The 21,387-nt window shown below is 47.5% G+C and overlaps 2 protein-coding genes across 2 annotated transcripts; one reads left to right on the top strand and one right to left on the bottom strand.

Annotated features, from left to right (window-relative positions):
- The first annotated feature begins 852 nt into the window (after positions 1-852).
- On the top strand, positions 853-8,369 carry LOC122389113. The gene is made up of 3 exons (XM_043380809.1): positions 853-977; positions 7,402-7,537; positions 7,853-8,369. Exons 1-3 carry the CDS (start codon positions 887-889, stop codon positions 8,067-8,069), a joined length of 444 nt encoding a protein of 147 aa, XP_043236744.1. The 5' UTR covers positions 853-886; the 3' UTR covers positions 8,070-8,369.
- Positions 8,370-10,771: 2,402 nt separating this feature from the next.
- LOC122389106 lies at positions 10,772-12,277 on the bottom strand. Its single transcript, XM_043380801.1, has 3 exons — positions 12,019-12,277; positions 11,598-11,733; positions 10,772-11,104 (listed from the first exon to the last, which is right to left on the bottom strand). The coding sequence occupies exons 1-3, from the start codon at positions 12,110-12,112 to the stop codon at positions 10,888-10,890; spliced, it is 447 nt and encodes a 148-aa protein (XP_043236736.1). The 5' UTR covers positions 12,113-12,277; the 3' UTR covers positions 10,772-10,887.
- Positions 12,278-21,387: the final 9,110 nt, after the last annotated feature.

Here is a 21,387-nt window from a genome sequence, read left to right as displayed (position 1 = left end):
CGTCTGGCGGCGCCAGGAAAAATGGCAACTCGTTTGTGCGCACCCAACCGGCAGAAGAAGATTTTGTTGGACGAGGCGTCAGGTGATATTTGGTGATATTGTGACTCGTACTGTGCCTTTTGTAAGGCGGACCAGCCGCGGCATGTGCCAGCACGCTGCATTTACAAAATGTCGAGGTGATGACCTACAGTCATTAGCAGTAGCGGCGGAACACCTTCAATTAAGCGGGGGCACTGCCGACTTTTGGTCCCATTCTTTCCATGCAACGCCCATAAGGCTAAAGTTAAAATGCCAAAATCAAAGGGGGGCACGGTGTTCCGGTGCCCTCCCCGTTCCGCCGCCTATGGTCATTAGCATGCAGAAATGAGCCCTAGCAATCGTTGAAGGAAGTCATCCTCAATCGTACAGTTGAAGGATGATTTGTGAACATTAAAAATTCCTATTACGGTATGAACGTAGAAATACATTTGGCAAAATGATTTAATTAGCGCAGAGTCACACAGCTGGGATCAATGTGCGTTAGCGGCTTATCTGGTCGAGTGAATCTGCTCTGCGGCTCTGAGAGCGCCCCGAGCAGCTCAGCGCGCATATCCAGCCCCTGAGATACCGAGGGAATCCCTCTGTCGCCGCGGTTCCGTCGACACCGGCGCCGCACGTCCCCTAATCTGCGGCGATTAGCGGGCCGGGGGACCGGCGCGGCGCGGCCGGCCGGTCTGCCCAGTGTCACCGGAGTCAGGTCCGGGACAGGTGTGATCGGGGGGGGGGGGGGGTATGAGAGTGTTCCGGGGGGGGGGGGGGGGGGGCGGTATAAGAGCGGCTGACCGACTCGAGTGGCACTCAGAGCAGCTTCTCTGCCCGGTCGGTCCGTTAGCCAGCTATACTCACGATGCAGGTGTCCTGGGCGCTGGTGGTCGTGACGGTGCACTTGGCGACCGCGCAGCACTCGCACAAATACTTCCGTTTTCCAGTGTCACCAGGTGAGAGGGGCGGATCAGTGCAGTGGTTTGGTGATCGGGCTGCGTGAGTGGTTAATTCCGAAAAAGTGACCAATGAGTAGGTAGCCATTTTGTCGGCACTACAGGACGGAGTCGAAAACTTGGCGATGGCTGAATTGGCCACAGTAATTCCCGCTAAACTGAGGCTGCGATAGAAACAAATAACAACTCGTACCTACCTAGTACCTATATCTCTCAGCGAATACTTTCACATATTTTTAGTTTTTTTTCCTTGTCCTCATGCCAGCTTTATCCAGAGGAAAACCGCTGACTCATGGCTGCGGTTATTTGTTGCCCAGTCACCTGTACGAGTGTGGCCATCCGCGCGAAAAATAACCACTTATGTGAAAAAGCATTGGCCACTGGCCAGGCTGAATGAGATTTTCACATCAGCGGTTATTTTTTTTTGGGGGGGGGGCTTGATTGATCAAACTTTTTTCGACATTTGGGCCTAAAATAATCGCAGCCGGCGATTTTTTTTGTTGGTTAAACTGTCCTCACGTCAATAGGTGCTTGGGCAGTCGAAGACATCGGGACAATGGTCGATTGCAGAAGAAATCATGCTTCGGCTAGGAAACAGTGCCCGTTTTAACCAAGGCTGTTACTATAATACCATTAAATGCCACCCTTATAACCACTATTGCTCGAACATCTGTAGTTGTTGGCGTCACGAGCGGCAGTGAGGAGAAGGCCGTGGGGCGCTGCCAGCCTGGCTGCTAACTGCTGGCAGCGCCACAGCCTAGCTACTGACAGCACCACAGGTCCCAGCATTACAGAGGGCGCTGTCAGGTCGCCTAGTCGAGAAAGACCGGATACCTACTGGCGACCCACCAAATCGCGCTCGGGCAAAGAAAACGTTCACAGAGCGAGCATGCAATGCAGATGACGCCATACAAAACGTGCAATAGCAGACTGTTCAATAATCATGGCAAAATCGCTATTGTGGATCAACGTGCAACACAGCACCACAAATCCATCACGTTGCCAAAAAAACTGACAGCTTTTACTGGATTACTTTAAAGGTATGTAGTGTGCCACCTTTGAAAGATTTCCCATTTTATTTTTCCTAGGATAAGAAGCTTCTGTTTTTACCTAATATCGCAAAAAAATCAAAAATGGGCCTGGAATAGTGCCTTTTTCGCCTAAAAGTTTATCGGTTTTTGATATGTATAACAACTGTAGTGGGCTGACCTGCAAACAGGCGTCGGCAACAATCGCGAATGCGGCGCACATGTGACAATAAGCAAAGGTCATTATAGAGTTACGACGTACGGGAATGAGTTATCAGTTGTCTAATCGTAGACAACACAATGTCGAGCCTTAAACTGTAAGCCTGTATTGGTATTGTTTCTTTTATTTGGCTGTCGAACATTATTTATGGTTTGAAATATGATTTTATGTAAAATAATTGATATGAAAAAGCCGTCTCTTAAGTTATGACCCCATTTCACCACACGCAAGTGGCAGAAATGACAGTGATCAGCTGACGCATTTTTTTTTTTTGGCCGAAGTCAGAGCGCGCGGCCCGACGCACCACCCACGGTTCGTCGGAAGGTCATCTCAGGCTCAAAAGAAACGATATATACCATTCGAAAGCTGACGGTGAGCTGAATCTAAAAATGTAATTTTTATCAAAATCGATCGATGGCCTTTTTTGAAAATTGCGTTTTTGTAAAAACTTTATAATTTTGTATTCAACGGGCTGTCACGGACATTCTTGAAAACATAAACATGTATTTTTTAGTTCCAGTGAAAGCTGAACGCCAAAAGAACAATATTTAGCGAAGCAATATTTCCAAACATTAACCCTCGCATGTGTGCGGCGTTTGCCAGCTTCTAATGTGTAGGGGGGGGGGGGGGGGTCGGTTGGACCCCCCCCCCCTTGCCGTTTGGCCCCTGATCGAGCTAGAGCTTCGCGGAAAAAACGAGCGTGTTGCCCGTGACGAGAGGAAGCCGATGATACCCAATTTTAAGGTCCTAGGTCATTGGTTGACCTTCCAGGTCAGGTCAATGACCCAAAGTCGGGAAAATCGGGACCTGTTAGAAAGTCGTAAAGTGTGGCTGCTGAGGGGTTTTTCGGGGTGCTGATCACGAATATCGTGTTAGTTTTGATCACAGATGATGTCTTTAAGCATTTAGACCAGGTCGGGTCAGGTCAGATCAGGTCAACCAGTAGGCGTCGTGACGGGTATTCGTAGTACGTGTCAACCGCCTCTGACAGCTTCGTAACATGTTACGAAGGCACCAAAACTACTTCGTAAATGTTCAAATGGTTGCTAAATTCGAATTCAGCTCCAAAAACTAGCCTAGAAACATCAACATGTAAAACTCGAAAAAGTGAACCGAGGTCACCCGAGGTCACCAAAGGTCAATGACCTGACCTGACCTTCAGGTGACCTTGACACCCACCCTAATGCATGGAAGCAACATCAAATCACATGTTTGAACGTTTGAAACCACGAAAAGCTTGCAAACGCGCGGCTAATGCGAGCCGACATACGCAGAATCGCGATTCTGGCCAAACATGGTCTCGGAAAAGAGGTCACAGGTCAAAGGTCATTTGGGTCAGGGTCATGAAATTTTCAGGGTAGGTGTAAAATTGATCAATGTGAGGGTACTGAAAGTTTCGTCGCGATCGGCCGCTTTTTACGCGAGTTATTCGCGAAAAACCATGGGGGGGTCCATCCGACCCCCCCCCCTACACATGCGAGGGTTAATATGCGTCTCCCACAGCCGACAATAAGGCGCAATTACACAGCTCAATGTCACGATGGACCAAAGTCAGCCACACAGAAGCGTGAAATGACCCTTAGCGACTCGCAGACCCGGCCCTCTCAGCCCGCCTGACCGGCCACGGCAAGGAGGTTTGGCTGTCGTTCTACTAAACAGACGTCATATTTGTCAGTTTAACGATTCACGTGGGTACTTAAGTTATTCAGGAATCAGGATACATGAGCAGAAGATTCATTGCTCTGTCATTTTCACATCATGCATTAATTTGCATTTGTTCATGTCTACTTTGCTCAATTGAGCTTGGTATCATGCCTATATAAGGAAAATTGGCCGCGCTGAAATGTCAGAGGTTGTACCGGCCTCAGCTCGGGTGGAGTGGGGGTAGCGCCCGGTGGGGCAGGGTAACCTTTGACCGGTCGCACGGCCGAGCAGCTGTCACCAGTACAGCCTCTGACGGTGGAACCCCGCTCACTTCCCCTGCGCGGGCACTGAGCGCAGCTGGATGGAACAAAACATGTATAAGAAAAATGTAAATTAAAGCATGTCGTAAATCAAGCAGAACAATGAATTTTCTTCACAGGTATCCTGAATAACTTTAATAGCGATGTACAGGGGCGGCGCCACGGGTTTTCGATAGGGGGGGACGGGGACCGAAAATCGAAAATCCCAAAAGTAGATACTGATCGATACTGATCGTGTATGCAAAAAAAAAAAAACGAGGCACGTAACGCCGCGAAACTTGGCAAGGCCCAAAACACATCGAATGGTGCATCCCGTTTCCAAACTTATCCTAGGACACCTAAGATCGATCACCTTTTCAAGCATCCTTGCCTCTAAATCAAAATTTGCAGTCTTGCCAACTCAAAGCTGGTTTCCTACAAGCTGCGAATTGCTTAGGTATGAGGGGTATGAGTATCAGTGCCAGCTATTCTTACGTTTCGTACTTTCAAATTTTCGATCTTACGTCTGGTCAGCTTCAGGGCTTCACCATCATATAGTCATGGAGGAAAAGTGGGAGTGTCTTCTGCTCTGACAAGTGCGCCAAAACTGCAATATAATTTCAGAATCATGACATCACCACCTGATCCATATGCAACGGGCAGGGTGCAGCTAATGGCTAGCCGTCAGTGGCCATGTCATCGGTGGTCACTCAAAAGGCCATGCTAGGTCATGGAAGGTCACCAGCCGTTATTTGATCACACTTTCTGATGGATTTTACTTGCCAAGAGCTTCGCGGGAAAAACGAGCGCATGCACCGTTGAAAAAATTGAGTGAAAGAGTCTCAGGTCCGGCTACCTCTGCAGGTGAAATGCCCCAGGGTAGGATTCCGGTCCTTGTTGATTAACTTCGTCAAAAATCGCAGTAGAGCTGTGATGTCGGCACCATTGTGTTCGTCATGATCGAGCTGGCACGACCTGCATCGTTCTCATACTCACCCTCCAATCGTAACAACTACAGCAGGGATTGGCAAATGGCGGGGCACCCCCTTTGGGAGGTAATGAAGGTCTCTGGAAACCTCAATCCCACATCTCTTTAGCATTAGTGGCTCTCCTTATGGAACAGGTTTCTTGACTGGTCTGTTTCACCCCATAATTCAAAGACTAGTCAAGGTAAAACCGAGCGCACCACAGTGAGCACAATTTGATAAGCTGGTGTATCTCAATTTTCATGTAGAACCTTTCACGTATCACGGACCTAACACCCTTTCGTGCACTCATGCAAAAGCAACTGCCATGTTTCAACACCTGGTAATGGCATTTTCACAGTCGCTGACGTAAGAAGGGGAGGGATGGGGGGCTCGATTAGACCCCCAGCCGTTCGGCCGCCGACCGAACTTAGTTTTGCAGAAAAAAAACGAGTGCTATCGAACCCCTTGACGAGAGGGAGCCGATGCTATATCCAATTATAATGTCTTGGGCTACTGCGTGCTTTTTTGGTCCTGCCTGTGATCTATCCGAACACTTCTCCCCACAAGTGCTGGGGTTAAATGGCATAGATTTCAAATGGTTCCTGTGGTAGAACTGCCATGCTTGAATTTGACTAATTAGGAATGGAAATTTTTCATATAGTAACGGAAATCTATGGAATTTCAGTGAACTTGGTTTTATCGGCAATGGGGTCTGGCAGTGGGGTGGGGAGGTAATAAGTAATAACCCTGCCTGGCGCCCCAAAAAGGGGGCACGATCCCCGAGGCCCTGCCGATCACCTTGTAACTACAGGCATCACAGCTCCACACCTTTTGCAGATGGCCAGCACCCCCTGCGATGCATCCCAACAGCAATCTTTATTCAGAACCTGCCTTGATTAACCAACGATGCATTAAATGCGACGGATAGCTCTATAATGCATTATTATCAACTATTGAACGGGCCTCGCCGATAGGGGGGTACTGTACCCCCCTAACTTGTGATAGCGGGGGACCTGTCCCCCCCGTCCCCCCCGGTGGCGCCGCCCATGGCGATGTAGACAGTTAAACTGACAAATATGACATTTGTTTAGTAGAACGAGAGGCGAACGTTCTTTCCGTTGCTGGTCAGGCGGGCCGAAAGCGCCGGGTCTGCGAGTCGATAAGGGTCATTTCACGCTTTTGTGTGGCTGACTTTGGTCCATCGTGACACTGAGCTGTGTGATTGCGCCTTATTATCGGCTGTGGGAGACGCATATTAATGTTAGGAAATATTGCTTCGCTAAATATTGTTCTTTTGGCATTCAGCTTTCACTGGAACTCAAAAATCCATGTTTTTGTTTTCAAGAATGTCCGGGACAGCCCGTTGAATACAAAATTATAAAGTTTTTACAAAAACGCAATTTTCTAAAAAGGCCATCGATCGATTTTGATAAAAAATACATTTTTGGATTCAGCTCACCGTCAGCTTTCGAATGGTATATACCGTTTCTTTTGAGCCTGAGATAACCTTCCGACGAACCGTGTGCACCACCGCACCACAAAGTATGAGCAGAAGCCGCGCCCAAAGCCAGGGCCCCGGTAACGTGACGTAGCCGAGTCGGGGCAGCGTGCGCTGACCCAAGCCGGGGCCGCAGCTTTGGGCGCGGTCTACCGCATCCCCGCGGGCAGCCCCGGGCTATCTGCATGACACCGGGAGGACGCGCGGCCCCGGCTTGGGTCAGCGCACGCTGCCCCGACTCGGCTACCTCACGTTACCGGGGCCCTGGCTTTGGGCGCGGTCTACCGCACCACCTAACAGGCGTGTTCGAAACCGCAGGAGATGATGATGAACGGGTTTATCGAAACTTGATTGGATGAGCATATCGGTAATAGCGATTTCAGTGTGTGCATTTATTGTTCATAGTGGTGTGAAATGTAGTTGGGGTACGACCGACAACCCGTCGGGGCGAATTTCGCACTGGGGTACTCAAAATTTGAAGAATTTAAGACGTTTCCATGAGTTTTGAAGGTATGGATAAGTTCTAAAAATCCGGTTCTCCTTATCTGGGTCATTAACTCCATACGGTCCAGGAAAGCTGGCACACTGCCTTTAAGCCAATCTGTACGCATTAACTATGCCTGTTATGGAAGGAAGAAGCCGAATTTACTTTATGAGGTCGACGACACTATAAGTTCAACTGAAGCACATAACTTCCCTTACGTGCTAAACGCTTTCCCCGCCAACACATTTCTTACCAAAAATGACACAACTCTCTTCCTTTCCAGCACACGAGAACGAGTGCCATGACCCGATGGTCGATAAGTATTTCGCAGTTGGCGAGGAGTGGGGCCCGAAGAACGCCAACTGCAAACTGAGCCGGTGTCTGCGCAACGAGAAAGGACTCTTCATCGACCGGATCTCGTGAGTAAAACGCGCCTGGCGGGCGCTTGCCCATTATATAAGGATGCGCCAATCATCGCAGAATATTGGGGAATATAAAAACACTTTCCAGATGCTCAGTAGCAAAACTAAAGGTGTGTTCATCCGTAAATAGTCCCGATACCATGTCCACTGTTACAAATGTCTATGTCAAGAACGATGAAAGTGCATTACATTGATCAATGTTGCACCCTGCTTCATGACCTTAACTTGAAGCACCCTAAATCTGATGAGCTAGACTGAGCCAGACTGTATACGTACCAAAATGTGACCTGACCCCCATCTACCGCCCGCTAGGTGTGACCGTATCCGGGACAAGATTGACCTGCGTCAGGTCAAGGAGCGCCACCTGTACTGTCGTATCGCCGCCGGCGACCGCCGCCAGCCGTTCCCGGGCTGCTGCGAGCAGCTGGTCTGCAAGAGCCGCGAGGGCGGCCGCAGTCGGCGGCTGACAGCTGACGAGCTGCCGCTCAAACCCGACGAGCTGCCGCACCAGATCGAGTACATCGAGTGACCGGTGCACCGGTGACGTCACTAAATCTGCACCAGTGACGTCATATAAATCACACTTTTGACGTCACATATGCACACAGTGCTTTATGTTTGTACCTGTCGTGTATTTCTGTATTCGTATTGTGCTTACATCATGCAAGCGTTATGTGTGTATATGTTTGATAATGTTTGAGCATGGATGCATGCCGTACCTAACGACAAAATAACGGAAACTATAGGAAATATAGGTATGTGATAAGGAAGAAAGAAAGACAAACAATGCATAATAATAGAAGGTTTCGGTTTCCCGATGGTGTCATTACAGTTCATAGCAACTTAGATAGCATGACTTTCGTAAAATGACAGAGATAATAATTTGGGAGTAACTAAGATAAGCGAACATGGTGTTGTAAGTTATTTCACTGTAATCTATACGGTACGACTACTCCTATGCTACTGCAGCTGGGCACACGGTCTGGGTAAGCAGAGACATCACCTGGCGACATTCATCGCCTGATCACCGAACCTGCGAACATCGGTTCACACAGAACACATTTACATGAAGACGCGGTACAAACATGATTTTACCATTGTAATCAATCTCAGTATTTCACTAGAACAATGCCTGCCATCGGGTACACACTACACGCTTCGGTGCACTTAGTCGGAATAAGTAGGTACGGGATGAAATTAGCGTCGGGGGTGTACCAGGAAAGAGCGCGTGTCGCCAATCGGGTACGATGCGGAGAGGAACACAATGTTTGGGCCTCTGTACACCACGAGGCTCAAACTCCAGCCTTGGCCCTGGATGTCCTCAGACAATAATTAACGTTCTTGAGCGGTGGATTTTTCTTAAGTAGGTACGTTTCCTCCTAATTGGCTGATTTTAATGGTTCTTAGAATGGATATGTCATAGTATCATGAAGGCATGCATGAAGGCAATGAATTCAAAGTATGCGATATAAGCAATTATTCCGAAACATGTCGATATAAATCGCAACATAATCCAATACATAAATATGATCAGCGGTATTAGGTATAACCCATAGGCCATAAGCAATGTAACGCGGCCAATCAAATAAAGCCGAGTTTGTCTAAAATCACCAAAAATATACAAAACTATGATATGATATAATATATATCATAGGGAGGAGAGAGAGAGAGAGAGAGAGAGAGAGAGAGAGAGAGAGAGAGAGAGAGAGAGAGAGAGAGAGAGAGAGAGAGAGAGAGAGAGAGAGAGAGAGAGAGAGAGAGAGAGAGAGAGAGAGAGAGAGAGAGAGAGAGAGAGAGAGAGAGAGAGAGAGAGAGAGAGAGAGAGAGAGAGAGAGAAAGAGAGAGAGAGAGAGAGAAAAAAAACAGCGGAAGAGAACAATGGGGCTCTCCTTATGTCGAGCTGAAGCGTCGAGATGCTGGGCCACATCCGCAATAAAGAGCTGAGATCACAGCGCTTATTTAAGGAGATCATTAGAAGCAAGGGGCGAAGCAACTAAAGACTTCGATGAATCGACCAACCAGTATATATTTTTTTTCGTCATGTTTACGAAGACCGTACCCATATGTTTCGAAGAACACGCCCAATTCTAGCCACTTGTCATTCCCGACTTAGCAGCAGGCATCAATCAAAACATTTTCTCCAGATTTATGACGTCATGGTTGCATCTGCTGGCCCAACCCTACCATGTTTTGCTATTTTCGTCGTTCGCCTGTGACGTCATTTGTCTGAATTTCCGCTGAACACCCGTCACCGTCTCGTTCCGCGGAATGGCCCGCGGTTGGCAATTTGTGCCGCAGATGGTCGACCCGTTGCCGGCAGTAGCGACCCCAGATGACCGGCCAAGGCCCTACAACCGGTGAGCTCGCCGCAGATACAGAGTCCGCCGCCGGGTGAGCAGGGATGGGAGAGCGAGTTCCGAAACATGGGGTCACTGGGGACGATTTCGGATAATATGGATAATATGGACATATGAAATTTTTCGTAGGATGTGCGTCCCTATGGGTATCTTTTGCGTTTTGCCCTGTGATCACCAGCAACAGACAAACAAGGCAGGATACATAAAAGAGAGAAAATAGATAAAGAGTTGAACTCTCTTCGACATTTAAATCATTATAGCCAAAAATATATCTATTGATATTTCGGCCAAACTGTTCTTCTTCAGAATGAGACAGTGTACACAATTGTACGAGAATACGAGAAAACAACAAATGATATCGAGAAAATAGAAATATTGTATATACTGCCAACTAGGTACCTCTAACAAAATACATAAATAAATCTACCAAAAATAGTCGATAAAACTGCCAGGAATTAATCCAAACGGGGAGAAGTTATCAGGAATTTATAGACGAAAGCTTTGAAGAGCTGGTTGAAAGTTCGTTCGAACAAGGCCGTAGTCGGCAGATACTCTGTCTTTCGACTTTTTATCGCATAAGGTATTTCGAAGCCACCTCACGAGCCGTATAAACGTTCAAACGTTCTATTAGGATGCATTAATTATGTGGCACTGCAGGATTGTGAGGAGCCACAATAACTATCATTTCTTTTCTCCTCCGTGGGTACACACCACCAAGTGTCGCCTGGAGATAAAAAAACAACAAAAACAACATCTCCTAAAGCCTAAGTGATAAAGAACGACATTCTATCACACCACAACACATATCATTCAGTTGTCGTTTCGATTTTCATCTGGAAGTAATTTATCATTTGTATGTACAAAGTCTCCCGAATCTCTTCCAGCAACGATTGTATTCCATAACACAACTCATTATTACGACACGACAGTAGATCAGTCTGTCGCCCCCGTGACGTCACACCCCTCTGATGACGTCTCCCGCGGCGGCCATTAGGAGTAGGTGACCTGGTCGGGCAGCACGGGGTACTCGGAGGACGGGATGCGCACCAGCCGGCTGCCGACGCGCTTCTTGCAGAGCGGCCGCGGGCAGCAGCCGGGGAACGGTTTGCGCCGGTCGCCGCTGGCCTGGCGGCACAGGATGTTGCCGCCCTCCTGCGTCTGCGACAGCTCCTTCAGCTGCGCGATGATCTGATCCACCGGGTCACACCTGCCGCGCGTCGGAAAAAGGTCAGACAGGTCAGATAAAGGTCAGACAGGTCAGAAAAAGTCACCGGGTCTTACCTAACGGACAGTTCACAAGTGAGCAGTGGCCGAGCGAGGTCAGGTCAGAGAAACATCATAAGTCAGAGAGACGTCACAGGTCACAGCGACGTAACATGTCAGCGAGGTCACAAGTAAAACTAGTAACAGGTCAGAAAGGTCACAGGTCGGACAGGCTACAGGTCAGATAGGTCAGAGATCAGGTAGGTCACAAGTCAGAGCGAGGTCACAGCTCAGAGTGGTCACAGATCATATAGGTCACAGGTCAGGGAGGTCACAGGTCAGGGAGGTCACAGGTCAGAGAGGTCCCAGGTCAGAGAGGTTACAGTTAAGCAGAGGTAACAGATCAGAGTGGTCACAAGTCAACGGTGGCGGCAGGACAAGGAATATGTTTTTTTTTTGTCTACGAGTATTGTGAGTAATCTGGCGTCCATACGTACTGGACGCGATCGATGAAGAGGCTGTTGCCCTCTCTGACGCACGAGCTCTTCTTGCAGTCGTTGGTGGTGGTCGCCCAGGAGGAGCCCACGCTGTAGAACTTGTCCGTCTGGTCGTCCTGACACTCATTCTCGTGGCCTAAAGATGGGAATTGGAATACTAGTCAGCTTTTCAGGAAACAATTTATTTAATGCACTTTATTCGCAAAAAGAAATCGTTCACGCATGGCACAGGAAAACGGGTCAATACTCATGATGACTTAACGGTTGCAACATAAAAAAATGGAATTGATAATGTTCGTTTGAGGTTTTCCAACAAGAAAAGCGACGAACCACCGACGGCATCGCCAACCGAAGTCAGTCCAGACTCCAAATGCACCTTTTAGATTCCCAGCTAATTTCACGGATATATAGTTTCACTTACCGGGCGCCACGGGGAACTTGTAGTAGCTGTGCACGTGCTGCCCGTCGGCCAGCTGTAGCGCTGCCAGCGCCGTCACCACCAGCAGCTTCCACATCGTCACCGTGGTCAGAGACAAACTGACGATCCTACAGCGGCTGAACTTTGGGAGCGGTATGGGGCCGCCGCCGCCCGGCCGGGCCTTTTAACCGCTGCCGCCGCCCCCGCCACCCGCGTGCCCGGGAGCTCTGCGAGCCTCACTGGAAGGAAGAGCACCGAAACCGGTCCCCGGCCAGCCACCCGGCGACCAAACAACTCGCCGTCTCGAAAACACGAACAGAGTCGAGCACCTTCGTCAGTCGGCGACTTATGTAGCTGCGCACTGGTTTGGTAAGTATGCCTAGTGCCTACGTGAGAAAGCCTTTGGTGAGTAATTACTTAGGTATGCCTACCTTTCTGTGAAACGTTAACATTTGCACGGGGCACAAGCATAGGTGCAGAGGTTAGATATATACAAATTAAAAAGGCAATGTTCTAAAACCCGTATGTCGATTTTTGTCCTTCATTTCATGTATATAAAATAAAAAGGTATTGAACAGGTATTGATATTTCCGCCCATATAACACCTTACCTAGAAACTGGACAAAAAAAGTCATAGCATTGAACAATCCGAAAGCCTTTGATTGAACATTTTTTTTTTTAGCTCCGATGTAGCCCAGAAGACGTATCAGATAAAATAAGCATGTAAGCATGTGTTTTTAGAACTGATAACAAACGAGGGACTTTGTGCACGCTGCACCTCTGAGGGCACTCGCGTCCCTTCAGGTTCTTGTGTTGCAAGCTCCGCAGCCCCTTCTCCCCTGAATGCACCCATGCAGAAGGCTTACCCGACCCTGTGAGTACATAGTTGCTGAGAGCCCATTCCCAAAAGGAGCGTGCCGCTCAAGCTATCCGAGCCCGCATCAAAGAGACCCTCCCACCTTCAAAAAGTTAATGAATTGGCATAAACGTGATTTAAGTACCATGGTTCATGGAAAGAGCAAAAATGAATATCTACCAAAGTTCACCGAAAAATATTCACCGGTTTTTGAGATACTAGACTTTTACTTTTGTTTACTTTTTGCAGCCTACGTTGTTCCTCGACGTCACTTGGAAGCAGTAATTTGGCATCTTAAAAGTGCGGCAGATGTTGCGCGCAATGCAGCATATACCACCACAGCTTTACAAAGGTTTTAGTGAAAGATTTTAAAATCGCTAGACATGCGCTGACGTTACAAATTCAGAGGGGGCATTCAAATGCATTAGCCCCTCTGTATCCAAGTGAAAAGAAACTTTGAAATAAAATATTTTTGATTTAAGGCATTTTTCGACGTTGGGAGTGCCCAACCAGTGATTGTGAGCTAGGGACCCCAGTTAGGCTATCTCAACTCAAATCTAATGTTAAGGTGGGATGGCCACATTAAGCGGCTCGCACATCTTGAGAGCCGAGGATTAACCAAAGCCGAGCGGAACACTGCTGAGTACTGGTTCTCAGTAGGTCTCGGAAGCGGGCCGGTCGCCACCATGGTCGCTGGGTAGTGGGCGGCGTTCCTCCCCCAAAACTCCCACCAAGGTCACCTGGATCAGCACGGCCCTGTGCACTGGATATTAGTCATATTTAGTCTTCTAAGACACACCGTCGCATTAGGCCCTAAGACATTTATGTAATGTGGTTTGTACGAAAAATTGTATAGATAAACGAAACTGGCAATTCGTTACAACCAATACTGCATGCACCCTCTGACTTTTTAATAGCATTGACATCAGACAGGTCAAATGGGAGGGCTCGGCATTAGGTCTTTAAATGAGTCATCCGGAGCTTTCTTATATTTTTTTTAAAGATAAATGACGTAAGCGTAGCCAAGCTTTCGCAACCTCCAGTGATCTCAATCTGAACGAAAAAAAGAACGGAATATTTGCAAAAGTAGGTACTCGTTAAAAGCTGACTATTTTTACCCGCTTCTATCTATTCAAGTTTTCGTGTTATGCCAGTTGCCCACTTTGACCCTCCTTCATCATGGCAAAGTGGGCTGTGACCCCCACTCGTGAGACGGTCGCTAGCTAGTTAATTGATAATGGGCTAAGTGGATGGGCATTGGCCATCCTAACACTAATAATGCGCACATAAATAATATTTGTATACAGGCAAATGCCTATATGCCATAGCATATTGCAGGTAATCCCCCACTCTTTCGTTCGATATAATCCCAGCCGTCCTTTTCAATCAAAGTCGCGTTTGTGGAGCGTATGGTCAATCAGCTAACCAAACCGACTACTACATTATACCGTGCATTATACCTATTGAGGCATGTGTGCCTACCAAAAAACCAGTTAGTTGCGGCCCAGAAACAAGAATGCGATTATATCTGCAAACAATGACTGTGTTTACAAAGAAAATGTCTCCCAAAAAAGTTTTATTTCCGTGTATTTCAGCTCTCCGCCGCCGAGATATGGCGGATGCCGCGGAGTTTAGGACATAAATCACGACCGGTTGACGTCAGCGTGGCTTCTAACTAGTCGCTAAACTCGCCTGCATTGACTGCACTGGTCAACTCTGCGGTAGGCGCGCGCCGGAGCCGCTTTTAGTTCCGAGGTCACAGCCTGCGGAGTGGCCGAGGTCACGGTCATCCTCCACTGCCGGCTATTAGGCTCTGCCGACAGCCAGCTCAGCACTGTATGGTGGCACGCACAGGCTCGCACACTGCCTGCGCAATGAGCATGCGAACGTGACTTTGTGGTCTGTAAACCTACCTGTGCAGTTAATGCGGAACTGCTTGTCGGGGCTGGATTCTATGCAGGATTATCAATGCGTCAAAGCAACAGAGGCATATTTCTAGTTACATACTCGACACTCGTATCTGACGGGGAGGAACATCAGGTAGGGGAGGATGCAGGGTAATTTGGCAGGCAGTATAATTTGACCGCCCCCACCTTTAACCCTCGGCCTCACATGCCATTTTCCCATCCTAGAACGCACATGGGGGGGGGGGGGGGGTTGCCACCCCCGCGCCATTTCGTTCCTGTTGGAGATAGAGCTTCGCGGTAAGACTAAAAAGATTCTTTGGGAAGAGACAAATCCAATGATACCCAGTTTTACCTTCTTAGGTCAGTCATTGACCTTCCAGGTCAGGTCAAACTAAAAAATGTTGCTGTTTTGGGTCACCGTTGGATAACAAATGCGCTGCTTATCATAGACCGATGACGATGACGTTTTCTGGTGCCAAGCCAGCTAGAACCTCTTTGTCACACTACCCGACCAGGTTTTTGCTGCTGAAGTCATTTCAGGTCAAGTTAGGTCAAGGTCAATGATATGTGTTTGTATGTCTGTGTGTGTCTGTGTGTATGTATACTGATGTGTGCACCGATTGTTTACTTATAAACCGGCTCGAGACAGCTCTCCAATCGATGTTTAACTGGTTCTGCGCACACCGTATGAAAGTGAACGAAGCAAAGACTGAACTGATGATGGTCATGGGAACGAAGCAGATGCTGAGAGGTATTTCTAGTGTGAACGTTCAGTTCAACCAGGCAACAATCAGATCGTCAAACCATGTTCGTAACCTCGGTGTGATTTTCGACCGTAGCCTTGACTTCCAACCTCATGTCGATCAACTCGTTCCGAAATGTATAGGAATGCTCCTCGGCCTAAACCATGTCAAACATGTCATACCGATCGCGACCTTGAAACATCTTATCACAGCTCTAGTCTTCCCCGTGCTGCGCTATTGCATGTCAGTTTACGGCATATGTAGGGGAAGTTGGGGCAATGCCGGAAATGGGGCAAAGCCGAAATTCGAGATATTTCGAAAACCGTACGACATGGATGCCACCTGTCAGTGATGCTCTGAAGCTTAAGTGACTACCAATTATCGCATGTTTGTTACCAGTCGTCATTCGGAATACTTCGGCTGTGAGGGCGCCAATAGCGTTTTCAAGGTACGTTTCCTTCGTACTACATGCGTCTTCGAAGCTGCATTTCCTACTCATTATGCTACCGTTTGTGTGGCCAATTCGGTCAAGTAATCTTCAGCACGTCTTTGCATAAGTGTGCTGCATATTTGAAATTTGTACAGCACGTTGAAAAGTTATGGGCCTGCAAATGAATGTATGGCTGGCTGGGGTAATGCCGAAAACGTGCATTTACACACGCTTCGTGAACTTTACCGCTGTAGAATAGCAACGCGTATTTTTAGTCACACAAATTACACTTTTAACCGACACAACGGCCTGTTACCATAAGGAATGATTTACCTGGCCTTTTCTTATTATATCACACAATTATAACTTCCAGTGTGCACCAAGCGTCCTCAAGCTCTTAAAACGCGTGTCAGCTTTGACGAATTCTGGATAAAATTTGAGATAAAATAGCAAAACATCAACTTCAGCATTCCCGTAGATCATTTCTCCCATTTTCGGCTTTCCCCGCAGTCCGGGGCAACGCCGAAAAAGTCACTTCTTAGATATTTTTAGTTTGTGCGCTTAACGGTATGCGAATTCATCAAATGCGCCTGGTATGTTTGAAAGGCAAAAGACTGGCCTCTCGAATGACGCCAACCAGAATAGCTTATGTTGTCTACCTTGCGTGCTACGGGCGTCAGAAAAAAAGTATTCGGCGTTCCCCCAACTTCCCCTAACAAGGCGCAAGTCCACCGCATTCAGAAGGTGATTAACTTTGCCGCACGAGTGCTCAGTGGACGCCGCAAGCATGAGAGCATATCAGATGTTGTGCGATCGCTCGGGTGGCTAAATGCTGATGAACTGATCACTTACCATAGAGTCATCACCATTCACCGACTGCTTACCGATGATGTACCGAGGCCAGTAGTCGCGACTATCCGCCCTCCCGCTCGTGAGCAGCACAGCCATAGTACTCGCACTGCTGATCTCCTCACAGTGCCGCGTATTCGCACAGAAGCGGGACGCAGTCGGCTGTGCTTCAGTGCCGTGAAGTTATATAACTCTGTGCCTAGGAAGCCTGGCATGTCTATCAAAACAGCCACCAAGCAACACCTGTTTGCGTGCCGTGACGAGTGAGTTGTGGTAACGTTTGATTTTATTTTATTTTATTTTCCCATTGTTTTGAATGTATCGGTGTAAATGCTCCCTATATCCGTATGCTTATATTATTGACGTGCGATGGTGAAAAGCCCCTGAGAGCAGTGGACCTTCGTGAATATACATTCTGATTCTGATTCTGATTTATGTGTCCATATTACATGAAATCATGATCTGAGAAGCTCTTACCAAAAATGCAGTCAAAAAACTTCGCGAAAAGTAAATTTAGCTTGCTTAAAACGCAATTATTTTAGATGACCTAGGTTGACCTTGACCCTGACCTTGACATCTGTAGTTCTGTACATCGTCGAACAACATGTTTCATGATAGGTTGGAGGTAAGATTTGCAAAAAAAGGCCGAAATCAATGTGTCAAAAGCTCACAAGGCCCATAGCCAACGCAAGATGTTGAGAATTGGTCATTTGGGTCATGACATGACCTGAAAAACAAGGTCATATCTCCGAAACCAAAAACCACAGAAACTTGAAATTTTCAGTGGACATCAAGAAAGGATGGAGGAGCAGCTATACGAAAAATCAGGCTTCTAGCTCTAAAAATGTTGAGTGCAGAGCAGAAAGACTGCCTGGGGGGGGGGGGGGTGGCAGCCCCCCTCATGTGCGGGCGAGGGTTAACCCTCGCCGGCACAGGGGGGAGGGTTGATGCAACCCCCCTTAAGGTTTTTCGCGAATAATTCGCGTAAAAAGCGGCCGATCGCGACGAAACTTTCAGTACCCTCGCATTGATCAATTTTACACCTACCCTGAAAATTGCATGACCCTGACCCAAATGACCTTTGACCTGTGACCTCTTTTCCGAGACCATGTTTGGCCGGAATCGCGATTCGGCGTATGTCGGCTCGCATTAGCCGCGCGTTTGCAAGCTTTTCGTGGTTTCAAACGCTCAAACATGTAATTTAATGTTGCTCCCATACATTAGGGTGAGTGTCAAGGTCACCTGAAGGTCAGGTCAGGTCATTGACCTTTGGTGACCTCGGGTGACCTCGGTTCACTTTTTCGAGTTTTACATGTTTCTAGGCTAGTTTTTGGAGCTGAATTCGAATTTAGCAACCATTTGAACATTTACGAAGTAGTTTTGGTGCCTTCGTAACATGTTACGAAGCTGTCAGAGGCGGTTGACACGTATTACGAATACCCGTCACAAGAATACCCGTCAACCCCTACCGGTTGACCTGACCTGACCTGACCCGACCTGGTCTAAATGCTTTAAGACATCATCTCTGATCAAAACTAACACGATATTCGTGATCAGCACCCCGGAAAACCACATAGCAGCCACACTTTACTACTTTCTAACAGGTCCCGATTTTCCCGGTTTTCGGGTCATTGACCTGACCTGGAAGGTCACCCGATGACCTAGGACCTTAAAATTGGGTATAATCGGCTTCCTCTCGTGACGGGCAGCACGCTCGTTTTTTCCGCGAAGCTCTAGCTCGACCAGGGGCCAAACGCGAGGGGGGTCTACCCCCCCTTGTGCCGTCCAAGGACGCAAAATGGCTTGTGCCGGCGAGGATTAAGATATCTGACAAAAGTGAATGAAATAATTCTAGCCTCTATTCATGTGTCATTGGTGGAACTATTCCGTGTTAAATTTTCAAAAACCTCCCCTTCGTAATTTTATAAAACATGAATTTGATTAGAAAATGGTAACTTTAACGTCCGTTCAAAAAATTATGAACGTGTAGAATTCGGGTTGTAGCCAAATTTCGACATTGTGGTCCCATTGCTTAAGGTGTTCAGCGTTTTCAAGAGTAATTTCATGTATTTCCGTATAACCGTCCTGACTTTATAGACGAAACTTCTCAGAATGACAAGGCGGGGTATTTTGGCCGGTGCTAGTGGAGCAGCTTTGACGGTGCTCCCAGGATCGCTATGCTGGGACGGCCGACTTCATAAGGTCGTCGTGCCCAGCCTCCACCAAATCTTCATCTGGCATCGGCATTTTGCTACTGATGACGCCATTCCTAGCAACCGAGCGTCCCTAGCAACCGAAAGTGAAGACGTTGCACCTTCAACAAACGATCCTCAGCTAATTTCGTCAGCAACAAAGAAATGAAATTTATGAGTTATGTTGTGAAAATAACTTTTGATAATAATTAAATCCTGATAAAATCCATACTTAGTAAAGCTTACGATACATCAAATTCGTAACGTGTGCAAAAATGTCTGACCCCAGGTCACTTATGGTCAGGTCACCAGGCAAAGTGAAGTGACCATGTATCTAAGAACTTTGTGATTCAGTCATTCCTACATTATACATTCCAGTAGCTTGAAACTCAGGGTAGGTATTACATGGGGGAATCAGTACCAACAATTTGTTTCTCTCAGAATTTGGATGTCGGTGACCTAAGGTCAGGTCAATTTTGTGACCTCTCCATTATACTTAAATCAAAGGGAACAAATTGAAATGCTTTTCTTTTGGCTTAAAACACCCTCAAACATCAAGAAACACAGGTGATCATGACACACTGAACCGAAAAATGCTTCTATGACCCGTTTATGATGATGATGATGATGAATTGGGGTTTTTGGGCGGCCGGACTACAGTGGTCATCGGCGCCCACCGTTTATGCTCCTGAGGTCATTTCAGGTCATGAAACGTCTCCAACATTTTTTGACAATGCATAACTTTAGATAGAAATATGCTAGAGAGCTGAAATGACCATTAATGTGTTCAGCTCAGCAATACAAATCGAATGACATCCAACATGACCTTTTCTGTGACCTTGACCCGAGGTCAAATTCTTAACCCTCGCGCTTATAGGGGGGGTCGACCGGACCCCCCTCCCCTCCGTTTTTCGCGAATACCTAACTCCCGTAAAAAGTCGCCGATCGCGACAAAACTTTCAGTACCCTCGAGGTAAGTAATTTTAAATCTACCCTAAAAATCATGACCCTGACCAAATTGACCTTTGACCTGTAACCTATTCCTCGAGACCATGTTTGGCCGGAATCGCGATTCTGCGTATGTCAGCTAGCATCTGCGCGATTGCAGTGTTTTTGTAGTTTCAAACATTTAAACATGTGAAATGATATTAGTCCCATGCATTATTATGGGTGTCATGGTCGCCTGAAGGTCAGGTCAGGTTATTGACCTTTGATGACCTCGGTTCACTTTTTCGAGTTTTACATGTTTCTAGGCTAGTTTTTGGAGCTGATTTCGAATTAAGCAGTTCTTTCAACAGCTTTGATGTAGTTTAGGTGCCTTCGTAACATGTTACGAAGCTGTCAGTGGCGGTTGACACCTACAATGAATACCCGGCTGGACCCCTGCTGGGTGACCTTCACCTGACCTGACCTGACCTGGCCTAAATGCATGAAGACATCATCTGTGATCAAAACTAACATGATATTCGTGATCAGCACCGCGAAAAACCTCACAGCAACCACACTTTACGACGTTCTAACAGGTCCCGATTTCCCAGAATTTTGGGTCATTGACCTGTTCTGATCGGGCTGTCCAAGTTGAGACACAAGCTGCCATACGAGACTAAGAAGCTGCTGGTTGAGGCGCTCGTTTTCCCGCACATCAATTACTGCTGCACTGTGTGGGGAGGATGTACTGCCTCCCAAAAGCACCGTATCCAGAAGGCGATCAACTTCGCGGCACGCGTCGTCACAGGACTGGCCCGACGGCAGCACGTCACTCCTGCTCTGCAGGCGCTTGGATGGCAGCGTTTCGAGGGCATGCTTGAGAAACGGGATGTGGCTCTTATACAAAGGCTGGTCTCGCTTGACGCGCCGCCTGCACTGGCCCAAGTTGTACAGCGTCGCTCGGACGTGTCACAGAGACACACCCGATGCTCCCACGGACATCAGTTGGAGCTACCTAAAATTAAGAGTGAGCGAGCGAGGCGCTGTTTCCCTTACAGATCTGTGTCCACGTGGAACAGCGTTGGCGGGGTCGGCAGCGGATGAAAAACCATGTATTTTAGATGTCTTTTATTTCTTTTGGTGTTTAGTGTTTCGCTTTTGCGTTGATTTTAGCCTTTTATGTACGTACTGCGTAATGATTCACGTGTTTGTCAGCGAATTTTAATACTTGTATGTACACGACGAGAGGGCTGAAAAACCATTAGTAAATGGAGACCTCAATACACTGGATTTGGATTTGGATTTGGATCTGACCTGGCAGGTCAACCGATGAGCTAGGACCTTAAAATTGGGTATCATCGGCTTGCTCTCGTCACGGGCAACACGCTCTTGTTTATGCGAAGCTCTAGCTCAATCAGTGGCCAAACGGCGAGGGTTTAATTGACTTTTTTCCGGTCAATTTTATCTG

Source organism: Amphibalanus amphitrite, unplaced genomic scaffold (genome assembly GCF_019059575.1).
Source record: "Amphibalanus amphitrite isolate SeventyFive unplaced genomic scaffold, NRLGWU_Aamphi_draft 000019F_arrow, whole genome shotgun sequence".
NCBI classification, from domain to species: domain Eukaryota; kingdom Metazoa; phylum Arthropoda; class Thecostraca; order Balanomorpha; family Balanidae; genus Amphibalanus; species Amphibalanus amphitrite.
Note: the sequence above shows the minus strand (reverse complement) of the source record. Positions and strands in the feature narration are given on the sequence as shown.